The 20,175-nt window shown below is 37.9% G+C and overlaps 1 protein-coding gene across 7 annotated transcripts in view; it reads left to right on the top strand.

Moving 5' to 3' along the window:
* mapk8ip3 (mitogen-activated protein kinase 8 interacting protein 3) overlaps window positions 1-20,175 on the top strand; it is a 95,884-nt gene that overhangs the window by 66,905 nt on the left and 8,804 nt on the right. For 5 of the 7 annotated variants that reach the window (XM_072915736.1, XM_072915734.1, XM_072915735.1 and 2 more), the window contains 6 exons: window positions 5,540-5,607; window positions 12,320-12,468; window positions 12,529-12,700; window positions 12,796-12,909; window positions 16,232-16,270; window positions 16,621-16,785. In XM_072915736.1, the coding sequence (XP_072771837.1) occupies window positions 5,540-5,607; window positions 12,320-12,468; window positions 12,529-12,700; window positions 12,796-12,909; window positions 16,232-16,270; window positions 16,621-16,785 (707 nt within the window). The remainder of the gene's footprint in view (window positions 1-5,539; window positions 5,608-12,319; window positions 12,469-12,528; window positions 12,701-12,795; window positions 12,910-16,231; window positions 16,271-16,620; window positions 16,786-20,175) is intronic. The other 2 variants (XM_072915739.1, XM_072915740.1) reach the window with 1 other exon arrangement.

The raw sequence follows: 20,175 nt of genomic DNA, 5'->3' as shown, positions 1-20,175 counted from the left end.
ATGTGTTGATTTAGTGACATACATTCATACCAGTCAGATACATGTGTCCATTTTGTGACATACATTCATACCAGTCAGATACATGTGTTGATTTAGTGACATACAATCATACCTGTCAGATACATGTGTCGATTTAGTGACATACATTCATACCAGTCAGATACATGTGTTGATTTAGTGACATACATTCATACCAGTCAGATACATGTGTTGATTTAGTGACATACAATCATACCAGTCAGATACATGTGTCGATTTAGTGACATACATTCATACCAGTCAGATACATGTGTCCATTTAGTGACATACATTCATACCAGTCAGATACATGTGTTGATTTAGTGACATACATTCATACCTGTCAGATACATGTGTCGATTTAGTGACATACATTCATACCAGTCAGATACATGTGTTGATTTAGTGACATACAATCATACCAGTCAGATACATGTGTCGATTTAGTGACATACATTCATACCAGTCAGATACATGTGTTGATTTAGTGACATACATTCATACCAGTCAGATACATGTGTCCATTTAGTGACATACATTCATACCAGTCAGATACATGTGTCGATTTAGTGACATACATTCATACCAGTCAGATACATGTGTTGATTTAGTGACATACATTCATACCAGTCAGATACATGTGTCCATTTAGTGACATACATTCATACCAGTCAGATACATGTGTCGATTTAGTGACATACATTCATACCAGTCAGATACATGTGTCCATTTAGTGACATACAATCATACCAGTCAGATACATGTGTTGATTTAGTGACATACATTCCTACCAGTCAGATACATGTGTTGATTTAGTGACATACAATCATACCTGTCAGATACATGTGTCCATTTAGTGACATACATTCATACCAGTCAGATACATGTGTCCATTTAGTGACATACATTCCTACCAGTCAGATACATGTGTTGATTTAGTGACATACAATCATACCTGTCAGATACATGTGTTGATTTAGTGACATACATTCATACCAGTCAGATACATGTGTCCATTTAGTGACATACATTCATACCAGTCAGATACATGTGTTGATTTAGTGACATACAATCATACCTGTCAGATACATGTGTCGATTTAGTGACATACATTCATACCAGTCAGATACATGTGTTGATTTAGTGACATACAATCATACCAGTCAGATACATGTGTCGATTTAGTGACATACATTCATACCAGTCAGATACATGTGTCGATTTAGTGACATACATTCATACCAGTCAGATACATGTGTCCATTTAGTGACATACATTCATACCAGTCAGATACATGTGTTGATTTAGTGACATACATTCATACCAGTCAGATACATGTGTCGATTTAGTGACATACATTCATACCAGTCAGATACATGTGTCCATTTAGTGACATACATTCATACCAGTCAGATACATGTGTTGATTTAGTGACATACAATCATACCAGTCAGATACATGTGTTGATTTAGTGACATACAATCATACCAGTCAGATACATGTGTTGATTTAGTGACATACAATCATACCTGTCAGATACATGTGTCGATTTACTGACATACATTCATACCAGTCAGATACATGTGTTGATTTAGTGACATACAATCATACCAGTCAGATACATGTGTCGATTTAGTGACATACATTCATACCAGTCAGATACATGTGTTGATTTAGTGACATACATTCATACCAGTCAGATACATGTGTCCATTTTGTGACATACATTCATACCAGTCAGATACATGTGTTGATTTAGTGACATACAATCATACCTGTCAGATACATGTGTCGATTTAGTGACATACATTCATACCAGTCAGATACATGTGTTGATTTAGTGACATACATTCATACCAGTCAGATACATGTGTTGATTTAGTGACATACATTCATACCAGTCAGATACATGTGTCCATTTAGTGACATACATTCATACCAGTCAGATACATGTGTCGATTTAGTGACATACATTCATACCAGTCAGATACATGTGTCCATTTAGTGACATACATTCATACCAGTCAGATACATGTGTCCATTTAGTGACATACATTCATACCAGTCAGATACATGTGTCGATTTAGTGACATACATTCATACCAGTCAGATACATGTGTCCATTTAGTGACATACATTCATACCAGTCAGATACATGTGTTGATTTAGTGACATACAATCATACCTGTCAGATACATGTGTCGATTTACTGACATACATTCATACCAGTCAGATACATGTGTTGATTTAGTGACATACAATCATACCAGTCAGATACATGTGTCGATTTAGTGACATACATTCATACCAGTCAGATACATGTGTTGATTTAGTGACATACATTCATACCAGTCAGATACATGTGTCCATTTAGTGACATACATTCATACCAATCAGATACATGTGTCGATTTAGTGACATACATTCATACCAGTCAGATACATGTGTCCATTTAGTGACATACATTCATACCAGTCAGATACATGTGTCGATTTAGTGACATACATTCATACCAGTCAGATACATGTGTTGATTTAGTGACATACAATCATACCTGTCAGATACATGTGTTGATTTAGTGACATACAATCATACCAGTCAGATACATGTGTCGATTTAGTGACATACATTCATACCATTCAGATACATGTGTCGATTAAGTGACATACATTCATACCTGTCAGATACATGTCAATTTAGTGACATTCATTCATACCAGTCAGATACATGTGTCGATTAAGTGACATACATTGATACCTGTCAGATACATGTGTCCATTTAGTGACATACATTCATACCAGTCAGATACATGTGTCCATTTAGTGACATACATTCATACCAGTCAGATACATGTGTCGATTTAGTGACATACATTCATACCAGTCAGATACATGTGTCCATTTAGTGACATACATTCATACCAGTCAGATACATGTGTTGATTTAGTGACATACAATCATACCTGTCAGATACATGTGTCGATTTACTGACATACATTCATACCAGTCAGATACATGTGTTGATTTAGTGACATACAATCATACCAGTCAGATACATGTGTCGATTTAGTGACATACATTCATACCAGTCAGATACATGTGTTGATTTAGTGACATACATTCATACCAGTCAGATACATGTGTCCATTTAGTGACATACATTCATACCAGTCAGATACATGTGTCGATTTAGTGACATACATTCATACCAGTCAGATACATGTGTCCATTTAGTGACATACATTCATACCAGTCAGATACATGTGTCGATTTAGTGACATACATTCATACCAGTCAGATACATGTGTTGATTTAGTGACATACAATCATACCTGTCAGATACATGTGTTGATTTAGTGACATACAATCATACCAGTCAGATACATGTGTCGATTTAGTGACATACATTCATACCATTCAGATACATGTGTCGATTAAGTGACATACATTCATACCTGTCAGATACATGTCAATTTAGTGACATTCATTCATACCAGTCAGATACATGTGTCGATTAAGTGACATACATTGATACCTGTCAGATACTGTACATGTGTTGATTTAGTGACTTCTAGTCACTTAGGACTAAACTGACAATTAGGGGTGTTCCCATATTGACATCAGTCCGATATCAGCAAAAGGAACACACATCGGATGTCAGCTCTTATGTAAGATGTGCGATACAAGCAGTCTTGCAGAGTGTTTACTTGTGTGTGATATCATATGCGATACAAGCAGTCTGCAGCATTTTTACTTGTGTGATATCATGTGCGATGCAAGCAGTCTTGCAGCGTTTACTTGTGTGTGATATCATGTGCGATACAAGCAGTCCTGCAGCGTGTTTACTTGTGTGTGATATCATGTGCGATACAAGCAGTCCTGCAGCATTTTTACTTGTGTGTGATATCACGTGCGATACAAGCAGTCTTGCAGCGTGTTTACTTGTGTGTGATATCATGTGCGATACAAGCAGTCCTGCAGCGTGTTTAATTGTGTGATACCATGATATCATATACACACGTATATATATACAGTATGTATATTACATGATATTATATATATATATATATATATATATACATACATATGTATATATATATATATATATATATATATATATATATACATACATATGTGTATATATATATATATATATATATATATATATATGTATATATATATATATACATACGTATGTATATATATATATATATATATATATATATACATACGTATGTATATATATATATATATATATATATATATATATACATACGTATGTATATATATATATATATATATATATATATATATATATATATATATATATATATATATATATATATATATAGCCCTGCGATGAGGTTGCGACTTGTCCAGGGTGTACCCCGCCTTCCGCCCGATTGTAGCTGAGATAGGCTCCAGCACCCCCCGCGACCCCAAAGGGAATAAGCGGTAGAAAATGGATGGATATATATATATATATATATATATATATATATATATATATATACCGGTATATATATATATATATATATATATATATATATATATATATATATATATATATATATATATATATATATATATATGTTAATACACAGTATGTATATTACATGATATCATATATACAGGTATATATACAGTATGTACAATACTTGATATTGTATATATACAAAGTATGTACAATATATGATATCATATACACAGGTATATATACAGTATGTACTGTATATATATGATAATATATATATATACAGTATGTATATTACATATTATATATATACAGTATTTATATTACATGATATTATATATATACACAGTATTTATCTTACATGATATTATATATACATTATGTATATTTCATGATATTATATATATATATATATATATAGTATTTATATTACATGATATCATATACGTGTATATACAGTATGTACAGTATATTAATTATATATATATACAGTTTTTACATTACATGATATCATATACGTGTATATACAGTATGTACAGTATATTAATTATATATATATACAGTTTTTACATTACATGATATCATATACGTGTATATACAGTATGTATATTACATGATATTATATATATACAGTATTTACATTACATGATATCATATACGTGTATACACAGTATGTATCTGACATGATATTACATATATACATATACAGTATTTATATTACATGATATCATATACGTGTATATACAGTATGTATATTACATGATATTATATATATATACATATACAGTATTTATTTTACATGATATCATACACGTGTATACACAGTATGTATCTGACATGATATTATATATATATATACATATACAGTATTTATATTACATGATATCATACACGTGTATACACAGTATGTATCTGACATGATATTATATATATATATATATATATACATATACAGTATCTATATTACATGATATCATATACGTGTATATACAGTATGTATCTGACATGATATCATATTCCACAAAGGTGTGTTTGTGCTCCCTTGCAGGCACGTGAAGGGCCGAGTGCTGGTGGCCCTCGCTGACGGGACCTTGGCCATATTCCACAGATCAGAAGGTAATGTTCCTTTAAGAAAACATTGGGCAGTATTTCATCATGTGATGCAGCGCGGCGGATGAGTGGTTAGCATGTTTGAATCTGTGTTGTGTAGCGCGAGGCTAATCGGACACGTGTACGTGTGTTGTGATTGGCTGGCGTCTAAACCCCGCCTCTCACGCAGGATAGTTCCTTGTTAAAACAAAGGCAAAATATTTGTGCCTGAAATCAAGAAAAAGTTGTAAATTGATATTTCTTTCTTGTTTTGTTTTCTGTATGTTAAGAAGTAATGCAGAGGTGTACTTATAACAGTTTATTTATAGTGGCAGCAGGTGAAGTATTCTCTTCCTCCTTGGGGGGCGGAGCAGACAATAATTGACAAGCAGTGATGTCATCACACACACACTGTATGTACTGTAGATGTTCATCTTATCTTACCTTACCTATATCTTAATGTCCTCTTAGTGCAACTTTCATCTGCACATATTATTGTTTATTAAATCATCTATTTTACAATTAATCACCATTCTTTTTCTAACCATTCTTAATCAAAGGGGAAAAAAAATCAAAAATCGTTTTTTTATTTCGTTACAAATATATAAATAAATAAATATATATATATATATATATATATATATATATATATATATATACAGTGTTTCCCACAGGACAGGCATCTATTTGTGGTGGTGTGGTCGGGGGGCGGGGGGGGGGGGGGCGGCAGCGGCGATGACCAAGAAGAACGCGGAGTTGGAATATAATTACAACATTTTATGTAGATATTTATATACAGATTTGAACAATTAGTGATTCACTGAAATATATTTATTAATTGTGGTTCTTACAAAAAATATATCTTATAAAATATAAAAGCTAAAATGTCTCTTAAAGCTCTGCCCCTTTAATTAGTGAATACTAAATAATTTAACTTTAGCCTACTACTACAACCATATTATTTACCAGCAACATGAAGTGAAACAGAGGCAGAGGTGTCCTGCCACAGTCAGTCAACCTCCTTCTCCTCCTCCTCCTGCTGCTGAACAGGTCGCACCTGTGGTCCGGACTGTAGGCCTACCTCCTCTCCATGTCGAGCCCTTTTCGGCCGTTGAAAATATTTTTCTATACTCATCTGTGTGAAGGAGTGAACATCCAACATTAGAATTTATTACTAACGAGCAGAAGCGCTCTATGTACAGTGCCGTCTAACCAGCAGCTCAACACATGCAGGGTTCAACGTTAAGCTTTTTTTCTACTTGCCCGACTTCTCAAATCTACTTGCCCCAATATTTGTACTTGTCCTGCCTAGGTTTTTTTCTGGCTGTGTAGTGCTCATGGCTTGTATCTTAATAGAATCCTTCCCGTTGACTATTTACAACACTACACAGTATTTATTATTATTATTATTTATAATTACATTTAAATGGCATTGCATACATGTAAAATTAAATGGTATTTCACATTATTTGACCAGTAGCAGTTACACTCATCTGAACAGGTCAGCCACATGTTTAAAGCCCGATCACAGTTGAAATCTTGAAATGAAGGGCCTTTAATGGCCAAAACATTAACCTGGACAACATTTTAACAGCTGGTTGGCTCAGATTTTATTCTTTTCATTGCATTCACATGCTGCAGTGGACAGTGGACAATTTAGCTTCAGTCCATGTGTGTTTATTGACAACATGGTTATAACCTGGACACGTTAGCTCGTCGGTATTGTAACACGTGACTGTTACTACGAGCGTCTGCCCCGGCCCACGAGTCAAACAGCGGCGGTGTTAATGAAGCAGCGTCAGGCTGCTCACCGTCAGTGAAACGCTCGGTGAAATCATGGATTAACGTTAAATATATGACGAGCCGCGAGCGATGCAGCTATAACCTATCTACTAGTGATGGGTTGATGAGGCGTCATGAAGCGTTTCGACACATTGCAAAACTGTATTGATACTGTGTCGATACTGTGTCACTAAATACTGACATCTGCTGGACATTAAAAATCCCTACAGGCAACCTATGGACCGACTCAACTGACACTGATTTGATGCCCTAGTACAGTGGTTCTCAAATGGGGGTACGCGAACCCCTGGGGGTACTTGAAGGTATGCCAAGGGGTATGTGAGATTTTTAAAAAATATTCTAAAAATAGCAAAAATCCTTTATAAATATATTTATTGAATAATACTTCAACAAAATATGAATGTAAGTTCATAAACTCAGTGAAGCACAAGCTCAGGTTTGTCACTAAAATGTCTGTCAAAAAGAAGTGTGAAAAGAAATGCAACAATGCAATATTCAGTGTTGACAGCTAATTTTTTTGTGGACATGTTCCATAAATATTGATGTTAAAGATTTATTTTTTTTGTGAAGAAATGTTTAGAATTAAGTTGATGAATCCAGATGGATCTCTAATACAATCCCCAAAGAGGGCACTTTAAGTTGATGATTACTTCTATGTGTAGAAATCTTTATTTATAATTGAATCACTTGTTTATTTTTCAACAAGTTTTTAGTTATTTTTATATCTTTTTTTTCCAAATAGTTCAAGAAAGACCACTACAAATGAGCAATATTTTGCACTGTTATACAATTTAATAAATCAGAAACTGATGACATAGTGCTGTATTTTACTTCTTTATCTTTTTTTTTTTCAACCAAAAATGCTTTGCTCTGATTAGGGGGTACTTGAATTAAAAAAAAAATCACAGGGGGTACATTGCTGAAAAAAGGTTGAGAACCACTGACCTAGTATATACAATAATATAAACCAAGTCATTGTATTTCATTTAGGATTATTTCATAACTTTATTTAAATAAAAATATATTTTTTGTCTTTTTTAGATACAGTCAATAAATAATGTGAACATGTATCATAACATGGACATCTAAGAGAACGTGTTGTGAATGAGGATGCTTGTGGACCTGGAAAATATTATTTATTTATTTTTTACACATTTTTATTAAAAAAAAAAAGTTTTTCCAACGTATTCAATTTTAGACGCTTTCTCTTCTTAGTTATTATTTCTCGGGCTGTAGAAAAGAGCCGCTCACAGGGCACAGAGGAGGCGACACAGTTGGCGTATCGGTCACGTGACCAAAACAGCTCATGATCGGTCACGTGACTTTCTAAAAGCGGTACGCGCACCGACACAGGGTTTTGCTCTATGAGCTCGACGCATGCGCCGATGCATCGGTGTTGCCGGGCCCATCACTACTATCCAGAGGTGGGACCAAGTCATTGTTTTGCAAGTCACAAGTAAGTCTCAAGTCTTTGCCCTCAAGTCCGAGTCAAGTCCCGAGTCAAGACAGGCAAGCCCCGAGTCAAGTCCAAAGTCAAGACTGGAAAGTCTCAAGTCAAGTCCTAAGTCCTGCATTTTGAGCTTCGAGTCCTTTCAAGTCCTTTTAACCACAGACTAATATATTAACACAGATTGTGTATGCTTTTCAAACGCTGTATTTATTTATTAAAACAAGTGCATTTTAAATTGCAGGAAAGAAAATTGTGCTGACATTGCACTTTATAATAGCACTATTAACCAGTCATTTTAAACATTAACTCATTCCTTTACAGAACAAACACATTGAAAAATAAAGTGCAAATGTACTTATTTGTACAAAAGTGTTAACATTGAAAAAACATGACATATACGTGAACATAACAAAAAAGTTGTACTTTTTATATGTCAGGGCCCTATGCTGCATTGCATTTGCAAAAGACCAAATTAGCCAAGAGTCTGTCAGTCATTTGTGCACGATGGGGGCGTAGTATGATGCCACCATGGCTGAAAACTCGCTCCACTGGAGCACTGGAGGCAGGCACTGCCAAGACTCTCATGGCCACTCGGAACAGTGAAGGAAGAGTCTTCATGTTCAATGCCCAGAACAAAAGGGGGGAGAGAGTTGTTTTGGGTTGGTGCACTACTTGTAAGTGTATCTTGTGTTTTTTATGTTGATTTAATTAAAAAAAGAAAAAATTATTTCTTGTGCGGCCCGATACCAATCGATCCACGGACCAGTACCGGGCCGCGGCCCGGTGGTTGGGGACCACTGAGGTAAACAACCAACAGTATGTCAGAAAGCTAGCTAAAACGGTACACATATTCATAATATAGTATACATTTTAACTGACCTTTATTTGACTATTTTTGTCTTTTTTTAGGTGGCTAAAATACGCGGTGCTGCTGACCACCGTCTAACGTTACGTGTGATATATTGACTAACGTAACCCTGCTTAAAAAAAATCACTGAACAAAAAGTATGAATAAGGTAGTGAACTGCAACAGATTCCCGTGTTTGCAATAACGTTATAACGTTAGCAGTGAGTTTACAGCCTCACTGATTTAACTACACAGCAAATAAAAGTCACGTTACTTAGCCAATAAACGTTATCTTACATTCAAAACTTACCCTTCTTTGTGCAACTTCAAATGCCGGACGAAGTTGGAAGTTGTTGCCTCTCCATCAGTCATTTTGGAACCGCATGTGTTGCATACTGCAAACCGTTTTGTGTTGACCACCTCGTAATTTTTATACCCAAACAAAATTATTTTAGGTATCATTTTTTGTTCACTGGCGTGTGGTTTGGACATGTCTTCTTCGTTGGTTGTCCTGCAATTTGATTGGATGAATGCTGTGTGATGAAAACAAAGTAGATCTAATTTGATTGGCTGTTGTACTGAGAGCACACCAGCTGACACACGCAACGCTGATAGACAAGTACACAATGAAAAATACGGAGCGCTCCCGAATAACTTTTTCATCTTTGGGTTTTGGGGAAAGTAGCAAGTCGTGTCAAGTCATGTCAATTCAAAAGGCTCAAGTCCAAGTGAAGTCACAAGTCATTGATGTTAAAGTCGAAGTCGAGTTGCAAGTCTTTTTACATTTTGTCAAGTCGAGTCTAAAGTCATCAAATTCATGACTCGAGTCTGACTCGAGTCCAAGTCATGTGACTCGAGTCCACACCTCTGCTACTATCTGCCTATAACACCTGTAAAAATGAAGCAATGCTACCACGCTAGCAAGCGTTAGCTAGCCGGCTATGAGCCACCAAGTTGCTAACTGTCGCCAAAAGGCACCATTTAGGTTTTTTCCCCATGGCATCCTGGATCAAGGCTTTCAGCAGCTTTTGGACGTTTGAGGTAGAAACGTAGGAAGCGCCATCATTATGAAAAGTAGCCGGCGAGTATTTTGATTCCGTCCGTCCCTCTTCTTCTTCTTCTTCTTCTTCTTCTTCTTCTTCTTCTTCTTCTTCTTCTTCTTCTTCTTCTTCTTCTTCTTCTTCTTCTTCTTCTTCTTCTTCTTCTTCTTCTTCTTCTTCTTCTTCTTCTTCTTCTTCTTCTTCTTCTTCTTCTTCTTCTTCTTCTTCTGGCCCACCAGGTGAATTAAGTGCTATTGCATAGTGCATAGTAGGCTACCGCCACCTACTGCACCGGAGTTGTAACTACAAGCAACATTCACAGACAGTTCCATTGCTTTTATGAGCGGTCGAGCGAGTCAAAAGCCGAAAAATCCATTTGTGGCGGACGTAATTCTTTCGTGGCGGGCCGCCACAAATAAATGAATGTGTGGGAAACAATGATACAAATCATAATGATGATGTAGATAATACAAATCATAATGATGATGTCGATGATACAACTCATGTAGTTTGGAGTTTTGATGCATGTTGTGATTAGTACTTCAAGTATTTTGTCACAGTTTTGATGCATGGTGTGATTAGTACTTCAAGTATTTTGTCACAGTTTTGATGCATGGTGTGATTAGTACTTCAAGTATTTTGTCACAGTTTTGATGCATGGTGTGATTAGTACTTCAAGTACTTTGTCACAGTTTTGATGCATGGTGTGATTAGTACTTCAAGTACTTTGACACAGTTTTGATGCATGGTGTGATTAGTACTTCAAGTACTTTGACACAGTTTTGATGCATGGTGTGATTAGTACTTCAAGTATTTTGTCACAGTTTTGATGCATGGTGTGATTAGTACTTCAAGTATTTTGTCACAGTTTTGATGCATGGTGTGATTAGTACTTCAAGTATTTTGTCACAGTTTTGATGCATGTTGTGATTAGTACTTCAAGTATTTTGTCACAGTTTTGATGCATGGTGTGATTAGTACTTCAAGTATTTTGTCACAGCTTTGATGCATGGTGTGATTAGTACTTCAAGTATTTTGTCAGTTTTGATGCATGGTGTGATTAGTACTTCAAGTATTTTGTCACAGTTTTGATGCATGTTGTGATTAGTACTTCAAGTATTTTGTCACAGTTTTGATGCATGGTGTGATTAGTACTTCAAGTATTTTGTCACAGTTTTGATGCATGGTGTGATTAGTACTTCAAGTATTTTGTCACAGTTTTGATGCATGTTGTGATTAGTACTTCAAGTACTTTGTCACAGTTTTGATGCATGGTGTGATTAGTACTTCAAGTATTTTGTCACAGTTTTGATGCGTGGTGTGATTAGTACTTCAAGTATTTTGTCACAGTTTTGATGCATGTTGTGATTAGTACTTCAAGTACTTTGTCACAGTTTTGATGCGTGGTGTGATTAGTACTTCAAGTATTTTGTCACAATTTTGATGCATGGTGTGATTAGTACTTCAAGTACTTTGTCACAGTTTTGATGCATGGTGTGATTAGTACTTCAAGTATTTTACTGTCCTATCAGGAGCGCTAACAGAGTGTTAGCATGCTAGGGTAGGCTCCAGCCCAGCTAACATGTGTGGTGTTCTCAGAGGCCCAGTGGGACTTGTCCAACTACCACCTGATGGACTTGGGGCGTCCTCACCACTCCATCCGCTGCATGGCGGTGGTGCACGATAAGGTGTGGTGCGGCTACAAGAACAAGATCCACGTCATCCAGCCCAAGAGCATGCAGATCGAGGTTAGTCTTCTTCTTCTTCTTCTCCTCCTCACCTGCTCCTCACCTGCTCCTCACCAACAGAAGTCCTTCGACGCCCACCCACGTCGTGAGAGTCAGGTGCGGCAGCTGGCCTGGATCGGTGATGGCGTGTGGGTGTCCATCCGCCTGGACTCCACCCTGCGCCTTTACCACGCCCACACCCACCAGCACCTGCAGGACGTGGACATCGAGCCCTACGTCAGCAAGATGCTGGGTGAGAGACCTCCCTCCTCACCCTCTCTCACGCCCACCTGTGATCGTGAGAGACCTCCCTCCTCACCCTCGCTCACGCCCACCTGTGATCACCAGGTACTGGCAAGCTGGGCTTCTCCTTTGTGCGGATCACGGCTCTTCTCATTGGAGGAAACCGCCTGTGGGTGGGGACTGGCAACGGTGTCATCATCTCCATCCCTCTGACTGAGAGTGAGTCGCTTTCTCTTCATTGCAAACACTTCTTCCTCACTTTCAACAACACATACCGACTAGAGAGTGCACCGCTATATAGGCCACACCCACTTTCAACAACACATACCCTATATCACCGCTATATAGGCCACACCCACTTTCAACAACACATACCCTATATCACCGCTATATAGGCCACACCCACTTTCAACAACACATACTGACTAGAGAGTGCACCGCTATATAGGCCACACCATCTACATTTTAGAAAAAATAATATTTTACATACATTAGCCGCACCAGACTATAAGTGGCAGACATATATATAATATATATATATATATATATATATATATATATATATATGTATGTGTGGGGAAAAAAATCACAAGACTATTTCATCTCTACAGGCCTGTTTCATGAGGGGTTCCCTCAATCATCAGGAGATTTTAATGGGAGCATTCACATACCATGGTTTATATAGGGCACAGAGTGGGTGGGTACAGGCTGGCGTAGGGGCGTGGTGATTGGCTCATGTGTTACCTAGGAGGTGTTTCCGTCTGTGAAGGCATGCTGTTACAATTTCGCTGCGCTTGTTGAGGGATGACAGGTCTGGACGGTAAATAATAAACAGTTTCTCTTTCAAGCATAGGTTGCATCTTTTATTACCACTATTGTAAGGTGTGCTGGATGCAAGAATTTGCCATGTTATTGAATATTCAACATTATTGTCTTTGAGGTCCCAAATGTGTTTGCTGAGTTCTGTGGTATTCCGCAGGTTTTGGTTCCTGAAAGAAGCCTTGTGATTGTTCCATCTGGTTTTGAATTCTCCCTCGGTTAATCCTACATATGTGTCGGATGTGTTAATGTCCTTGCGTGTTACCTTAGATTGGTAAACAACTGATGTTTGTAAGCAGGGCAATCAGGTTTCTTGCGGCAGTTGCAGCCTTTGTTGGTTTTGGGGTCGCTCTGTCCGGGGGCCGACGGCTCATTTGCAATTGTTTTGTTGTGGTTTGAGATAATTTGTCGTATATTGTTCATACAGCTGTAGCTCAATTTAATGTTGTTCTTGTTGAATACTTTTCTTAGGGTGTTGCCTTTGGGGAAGTGTTTGTCAATCAGATTGAGGAATTTGTGGCCAATGTTAGTTGAGACGTTTTTGCTGTATGGGGGGTTGTACCAGATGATGTTGTTTCGTTTTCTGTTCTTTTTTGGTTGGTTTCCTGGCGTGGGTTCATAGGTGAGGGTGAAATTGTATCCGCTTTCATCAAGGGCTTTTTGGTACGGGGGGGTTGCTTGGTCAAATTCAGCTTTGCTGGATGACAGCATCGATAGCCTTTTATTAATTCCGGTAGGTATTCTTTTCGTGGTGGTGGGTGGGTGGTTGCTGTCATGGTGCACGTATTGGAGTGTTGTGTTGGATTTCGTGAATGGTTGGTAGCTGTTATTTCTCAGGTTGAAAGTGACGTCGAGGAAGTTGACGCGCTCTTCTACGGTATCAAGCACTATTTTTTGGATAACCTTATTAAGACATATATATATATATATATATATATATATATATATATATATATATATTGGCAGATATAAATATAGGTTGTGAAATGATTTATTTACACAGAAACCTTTAATTGTTTACAAACGGTGTGTGTAACATGGCAGTAAAAGGGCTGATCAAACAAAACAGAAGTCACTAGCTGCGCAAGCTAGCTCTCCAATCAGCTAAACAGACTGAATAACTCCACGCTGACGTCTTGGGGAATTTACTGAGGAATTTGTGAAAGTGAAACAATACAAAAAGAATATTGTTGTAAGTTAATAATTTTAACACAGACACTCATCGTTAGCTAATGCTAACGATGCTGGCTTCATAACATTATGATAGCAGGTACAAATATGCATACATCTTACAAACATCACACATTGTTTTAGTTATATTGTAAAACTTACAAACATCACACATTGTTTTTGTTATATTGTAAAACTTACAAACATCACACATTGTTTTAGTTGTATTGTAAAACTTACAAACATCACACATTGTTTTAGTTATATTGTAAAACTTACAAACATCACACATTGTTTTAGTTGTATTGTAAAACTTACAAACATCACACATTGTTTTAGTTATATTGTAAAACTTACAAACGAGTGATGAATGAAGAATACATACGAGTAGAAACGCTATGGATGGTTTTACATCCAGTTTAAGGCATTCAAACGGAAAGTACATTATCAACCAGCATCACCTGAAGTGAACCAACTCATCTAAAAGACTTACTAGCTGCGCACTGTGTTTAATGATGATGTACACGGTGGACACTGTGTTTAATGATGATGTACACGGTGGACACTGTGTTTAATGATGATGTACACGGTGGGCACCGTGTTTAATGATGATGTACACGGTGTACACTGTGTTTAATGATGATGTACACGGTGGACACCGTGTTTAATGATGATGTACACGGTGGACACTGTGTTTAATGATGATGTACACGGTGGACACCGTGTTTAATGATGATGTACACGGTGGACACCGTGTTTAATGATGATGTACACGGTGGACACCGTGTTTAATGATGATGTACACGGTGGACACTGTGTTTAATGATGATGTACACGGTGGACACTGTGTTTAATGATGATGTACACGGTGGGCACTGTGTTTAATGATGATGTACACGGTGGACACTGTGTTTAATGATGATGTACACGGTGGACACTGTGTTTAATGATGATGTACACGGTGGACACTGTGTTAAATGATGATGTACATGGTGGGCACTGTGTTTAATGATGATGTACACGGTGGACACTGTGTTTAATGATGAATGATGTACACGGTGGACACTGTTAAATGATGATGTACACGGTGGGCACTGTGTTTAATGATGATGTACATGGTGGACACCGTGTTTAATGATGATGTGCACGGTGGACACTGTGTTTAATGATGATGTACACGGTGGACACTGTGTTTAATGATGATGTACACGGTGGACACTGTGTTTAATGATGATATACACGGTGGGCACTGTGTTTAGTGATGATGTACACGGTGGGCACTGTGTTTAATGATGGTGGACACTGTGTTTAATGATGATGTACACGGTGGACACTGTGTTTAATGATGATGTACACGGTGGACACCGTGTTTAATGATGATGTACACGGTGGACACTGTGTTTAATGATGATGTACACGGTGGACACTGTGTTTAGTGATGATGTACACGGTGGACACTGTGTTTAATGATGATGTACACGGCGGGCAGAATAAAGAAGGAAGAATATAGTTGATGAGAAGAATAAAATGCTGTCCTCTGCTCTCATGTCAGCGGTGGTCTTACACCGAGGACAACTTCTGGGTCTGAGGGGTGAGTGGGAGACTTTCTTCCTCCTGCCATCTTTTAATAATCATCATCTCTTCTTTTTATTCTTTATGATCATGTGACACATTATTATTATTATTCTTTATGATCATGTGACACATTATTATTATTCTTTATGATCATGTGACACATTATTATTATTATTGGTTATGATCATGTGACACATTATTATTATTGGTTATGATCATGTGACACATTGTTACTCATATATTATTTGATGTGTCACCTGAGTCAGGTGGGAGGGGCTTAGCATGCTAGTATTCATCTTATGATTTGGCATGGGCAGGACGTGCGGGCGGCCATTTTGGATCTAACCTGCCCCGCTGTGGTTTCAGCCAATAAGGTGTCTCCGACCTCGTGCGGGGGCGTGATCCACGTCTACGGCGACGACGGCTCGGAGAAAAGCAGCGGCAGCTTCATCCCGTACTGCTCCATGGCACAGGCCCAGCTCTGTTTCCACGGACACCGTGACGCCGTCAAGTTCTTTGTCTCCGTCCCAGGTGAGTCTCTTCAGACATTTTGTGTCATGTGACTCCCACTTCTCTCAACACATCTTCAGAATCATCTAAATGTGTCACTTGTGACATCATGAGCTTGAATCATCATTCATTTAAAGCACCTGCACCCTTTCACATAACTGTAGTGCATTCAAGGACCCTTGATAATACTAGTAGATGAAAAATTACAAGGATCAAATGTTAGTATATATCAATCATATCAACATACTGTATATACATATGTATATACATATATATAAATATATATATATATATGTTATATATATATATATATATATATATATATATATATATATAAAACATATATATATATAATATATATATATATATATATACAGTGTTTCCCACAGGACAGGCATCTATTTGTGGTGGTGTGGTCGGGGGGTGGCGGCGGCAGCGGCGATGACCAAGAAGAACGCGGAGTTGGAATATAATTACAACATTTTATGTACATGTTTATATACAGATTTGAACAATTAGTGATTCACTGAAATATATTTATTAATTGTGGTTCTTACAAAAAATATAAAGCTCTGCCCCTTTAATTAGTGCATACTAAATAATTTAACTTTAGCCTACTACTACAACCATATTATTTACCAGCAACATGAAGTGAAACAGAGGCAGAGGTGTCCTGCCACAGTCAGTCAACCTCCTCCTCCTCCTCCTCCTGCTGCTGAACAGGTCGCACCTGTGGTCCGGACTGTAGGCCTACCTCCTCTCCAAGTCCAGCCCTTTTCGGCCGTTGAAAATATTTTTCTATACTCATCTGTGTGAAGGAGTGAACATCCAACATTAGAATTTATTACTAACGAGCAGAAGCGCTCTATGTACAGTGCCGTCTAACCAGCAGCTCAACACATGCAGGGTTCAACGTTAAGGTTTTTTCTACTTGCCCGACTTCTCAAATCTACTTGCCCCAATATTTGTACTTGTCCTGCCTAGGTTTTTTTCTGGCTGTGTAGTGCTCATGGCTTATATCTTACTAAAATCCTTCCCATTGACTATTTACAACACTACACAGTATTTATTATTATTATTATCTATAATGACATTTAAATGGCATTGCATACATGTAAAATTAAATGGTATTTCACATTATTTGACCAGTAGCAGTTACACTCATCTGAACAGGTCAGCCACCTGTTTAAAGCCCGATCACAGTTGAAATCTTGAAATGAAGGGCTTTTAATGGCCAAAACATTAACCTGGACAACATTTTAACAGCTGGTTGGCTCAGATTTTATTCTTTTCATTGCATTCACATGCTGCAGTGGACAGTGGACAATTTAGCTTCAGTCCATGTGTGTTTATTGACAACATGGTTATAACCTGGACACGTTAGCTCGTTGGTAGGGTAACACGTGACTTTTACTACGTTCGTCTGCCCCGGCCCACGAGTCAAACAGCGGCGGTGTTAATGAAGCAGCGGATTAACGTTAAATATATGACGAGCCGCGAGCGATGCAGCTATAACATATCTACCTAGAACCTATATTACCCTCGTATTTTGATCCCGTTTCGTCCGTCCGTCCGTCCGTCCGTCCGTCCGTCCGTCCGTCCGTCCCTCTTCTTCTTCTTCTGGCCCACCAGGTAAATTAAGTGCTATTGTCGGAGTTACCGCCACCTACTGCACCGGAGTTGTAACTACAAGCAACATTCACAGACAGTCCCATTGCTTTTATGAGCGGTCGAGCGAGTCAAAAGCCGAAAAATCCATTTGTGGCGGACGTAATTCTTTCGTGGCGGGCCGCCACAAATAAATGAATGTGTGGGAAACACTGATATGTATATATATCACACATCAACATTTTTTTTATTTTTTTTTACCTGGTTAAATAAAGGCTAAATAAAAAAATTTAAAATATATCACATGTCAACATACTGTATATATATATATATATATATATATATATATATATATATATATATATATATATATATATATATATATATATATATATATATATCTCACATATCACATATCAACATTACATATTTGTTCCCCTTCTTGGTGGGAAAAAGGTGAAGTATGGAAGCAAGGTTGGCTCTCTGGTAACACAGGAAGTGGTCATGTGACACGCTAACAGCCAATCAGTATCAACGATCACATTGTTGATTCTCTGCATGGAGTGAGAAGTGAAAGTGAAGATATAATGTGGATAAAAAGTTAGTTTTTAAAAATGTTTATCTTTTCTTTTCAACCCATGTCTCTTCTGTACGGAATCAAGAGGTAGGAACTAAAGTGCAGGACTGTAAAAGTCTTCTGTACAGAAACAAGAGGTAGGAACTAAAGTGCAGGACTGTAAAAGTCTTCTGTACAGAAACAAGAGGTAGGAACTAAAGTGCAGGACTGTAAAAGTCTTCTGTACAGAAACAAGAGGTAGGAACTAAAGTGCAGGACTGTAAAAGTCTTCTGTACAGAAACAAGAGGTAGGAACTAAAGTGCAGGACTGTAAAAGTCTTCTGTACAGAAACAAGAGGTAGGAACTAAAGTGCAGGACTGTAAAAGTCTTCTGTACAGAAACAAGAGGTAGGAACTAAAGTGCAGGACTGTAAAAGTCTTCTGTACAGAAACAAGAGGTAGGAACTAAAGTGCAGGACTGTAAAAGTCTTCTGTACGGATCAAGAGGTAGGAACTAAAGTGCAGGACTGTAAAAGTCTTCTGTACAGAAACAATAGGTAGGAACTGAAGTGCAGGACTGTAAAAGTCTTCTGTACAGAAACAATAGGTAGGAACTAAAGTGCTGGACTGTAAAAGTCTTCTGTACGGAAACAAGAGGTAGGAACTAAAGTGCTGGACTGTAAAAGTCTTCTGTACGGAAACAAGAGGTAGGAACTAAAGTGCAGGACTGTAGAAGTCAACAGTGGGAGAAGGACGAGGCATGTCGTTTAGCTTGCAGCATGTTTATTAAATACAAGAATGACTAATCCAAATATAGAGTGACTATGTGAAGTGATTATATGTCGGGTGCTGTTGAAGGTGCGTGTTGAGATCCATGCAGAAGTCCAGAAAGGGCAAAGCGGGCTCAAAGGTCCGGGGACAGTCAGCGACGGGCAGGCTTGAGGTTGAGAATTGGGAAGGCAGCAGGAAGTCCAGAGGGGATCCGGGAAGACGAGACACACAGCTAGAAAGCAGGGAATGAGGACACAGGACAAGACAGCATGAGCACAAAGAGCCAGGAGGCACATGGGCAAGGAAGCTAGAGACGTGGAAGGCTTACTCCTTGCACGTAGCTACGTTCCGGCACTGGAACGCAGGCTTAAGAAGGCAGGGAAGATGTCATCAGCGTCAGGTGTGTTGATTGAAGAGTGAGCGCAGCTGCAGGAGAGGATCACCTGTGGGCGTGTCCCGAGGTGCGCTCAGCGGAG

Source organism: Nerophis lumbriciformis, linkage group LG22 (genome assembly GCF_033978685.3).
Source record: "Nerophis lumbriciformis linkage group LG22, RoL_Nlum_v2.1, whole genome shotgun sequence".
In the NCBI taxonomy this organism is placed as follows: Eukaryota; Metazoa; Chordata; class Actinopteri; order Syngnathiformes; family Syngnathidae; genus Nerophis; species Nerophis lumbriciformis.
The sequence above is the reverse complement of the archived record's forward strand: the minus strand, read 5'-3'. Positions and strand labels throughout refer to the sequence as shown.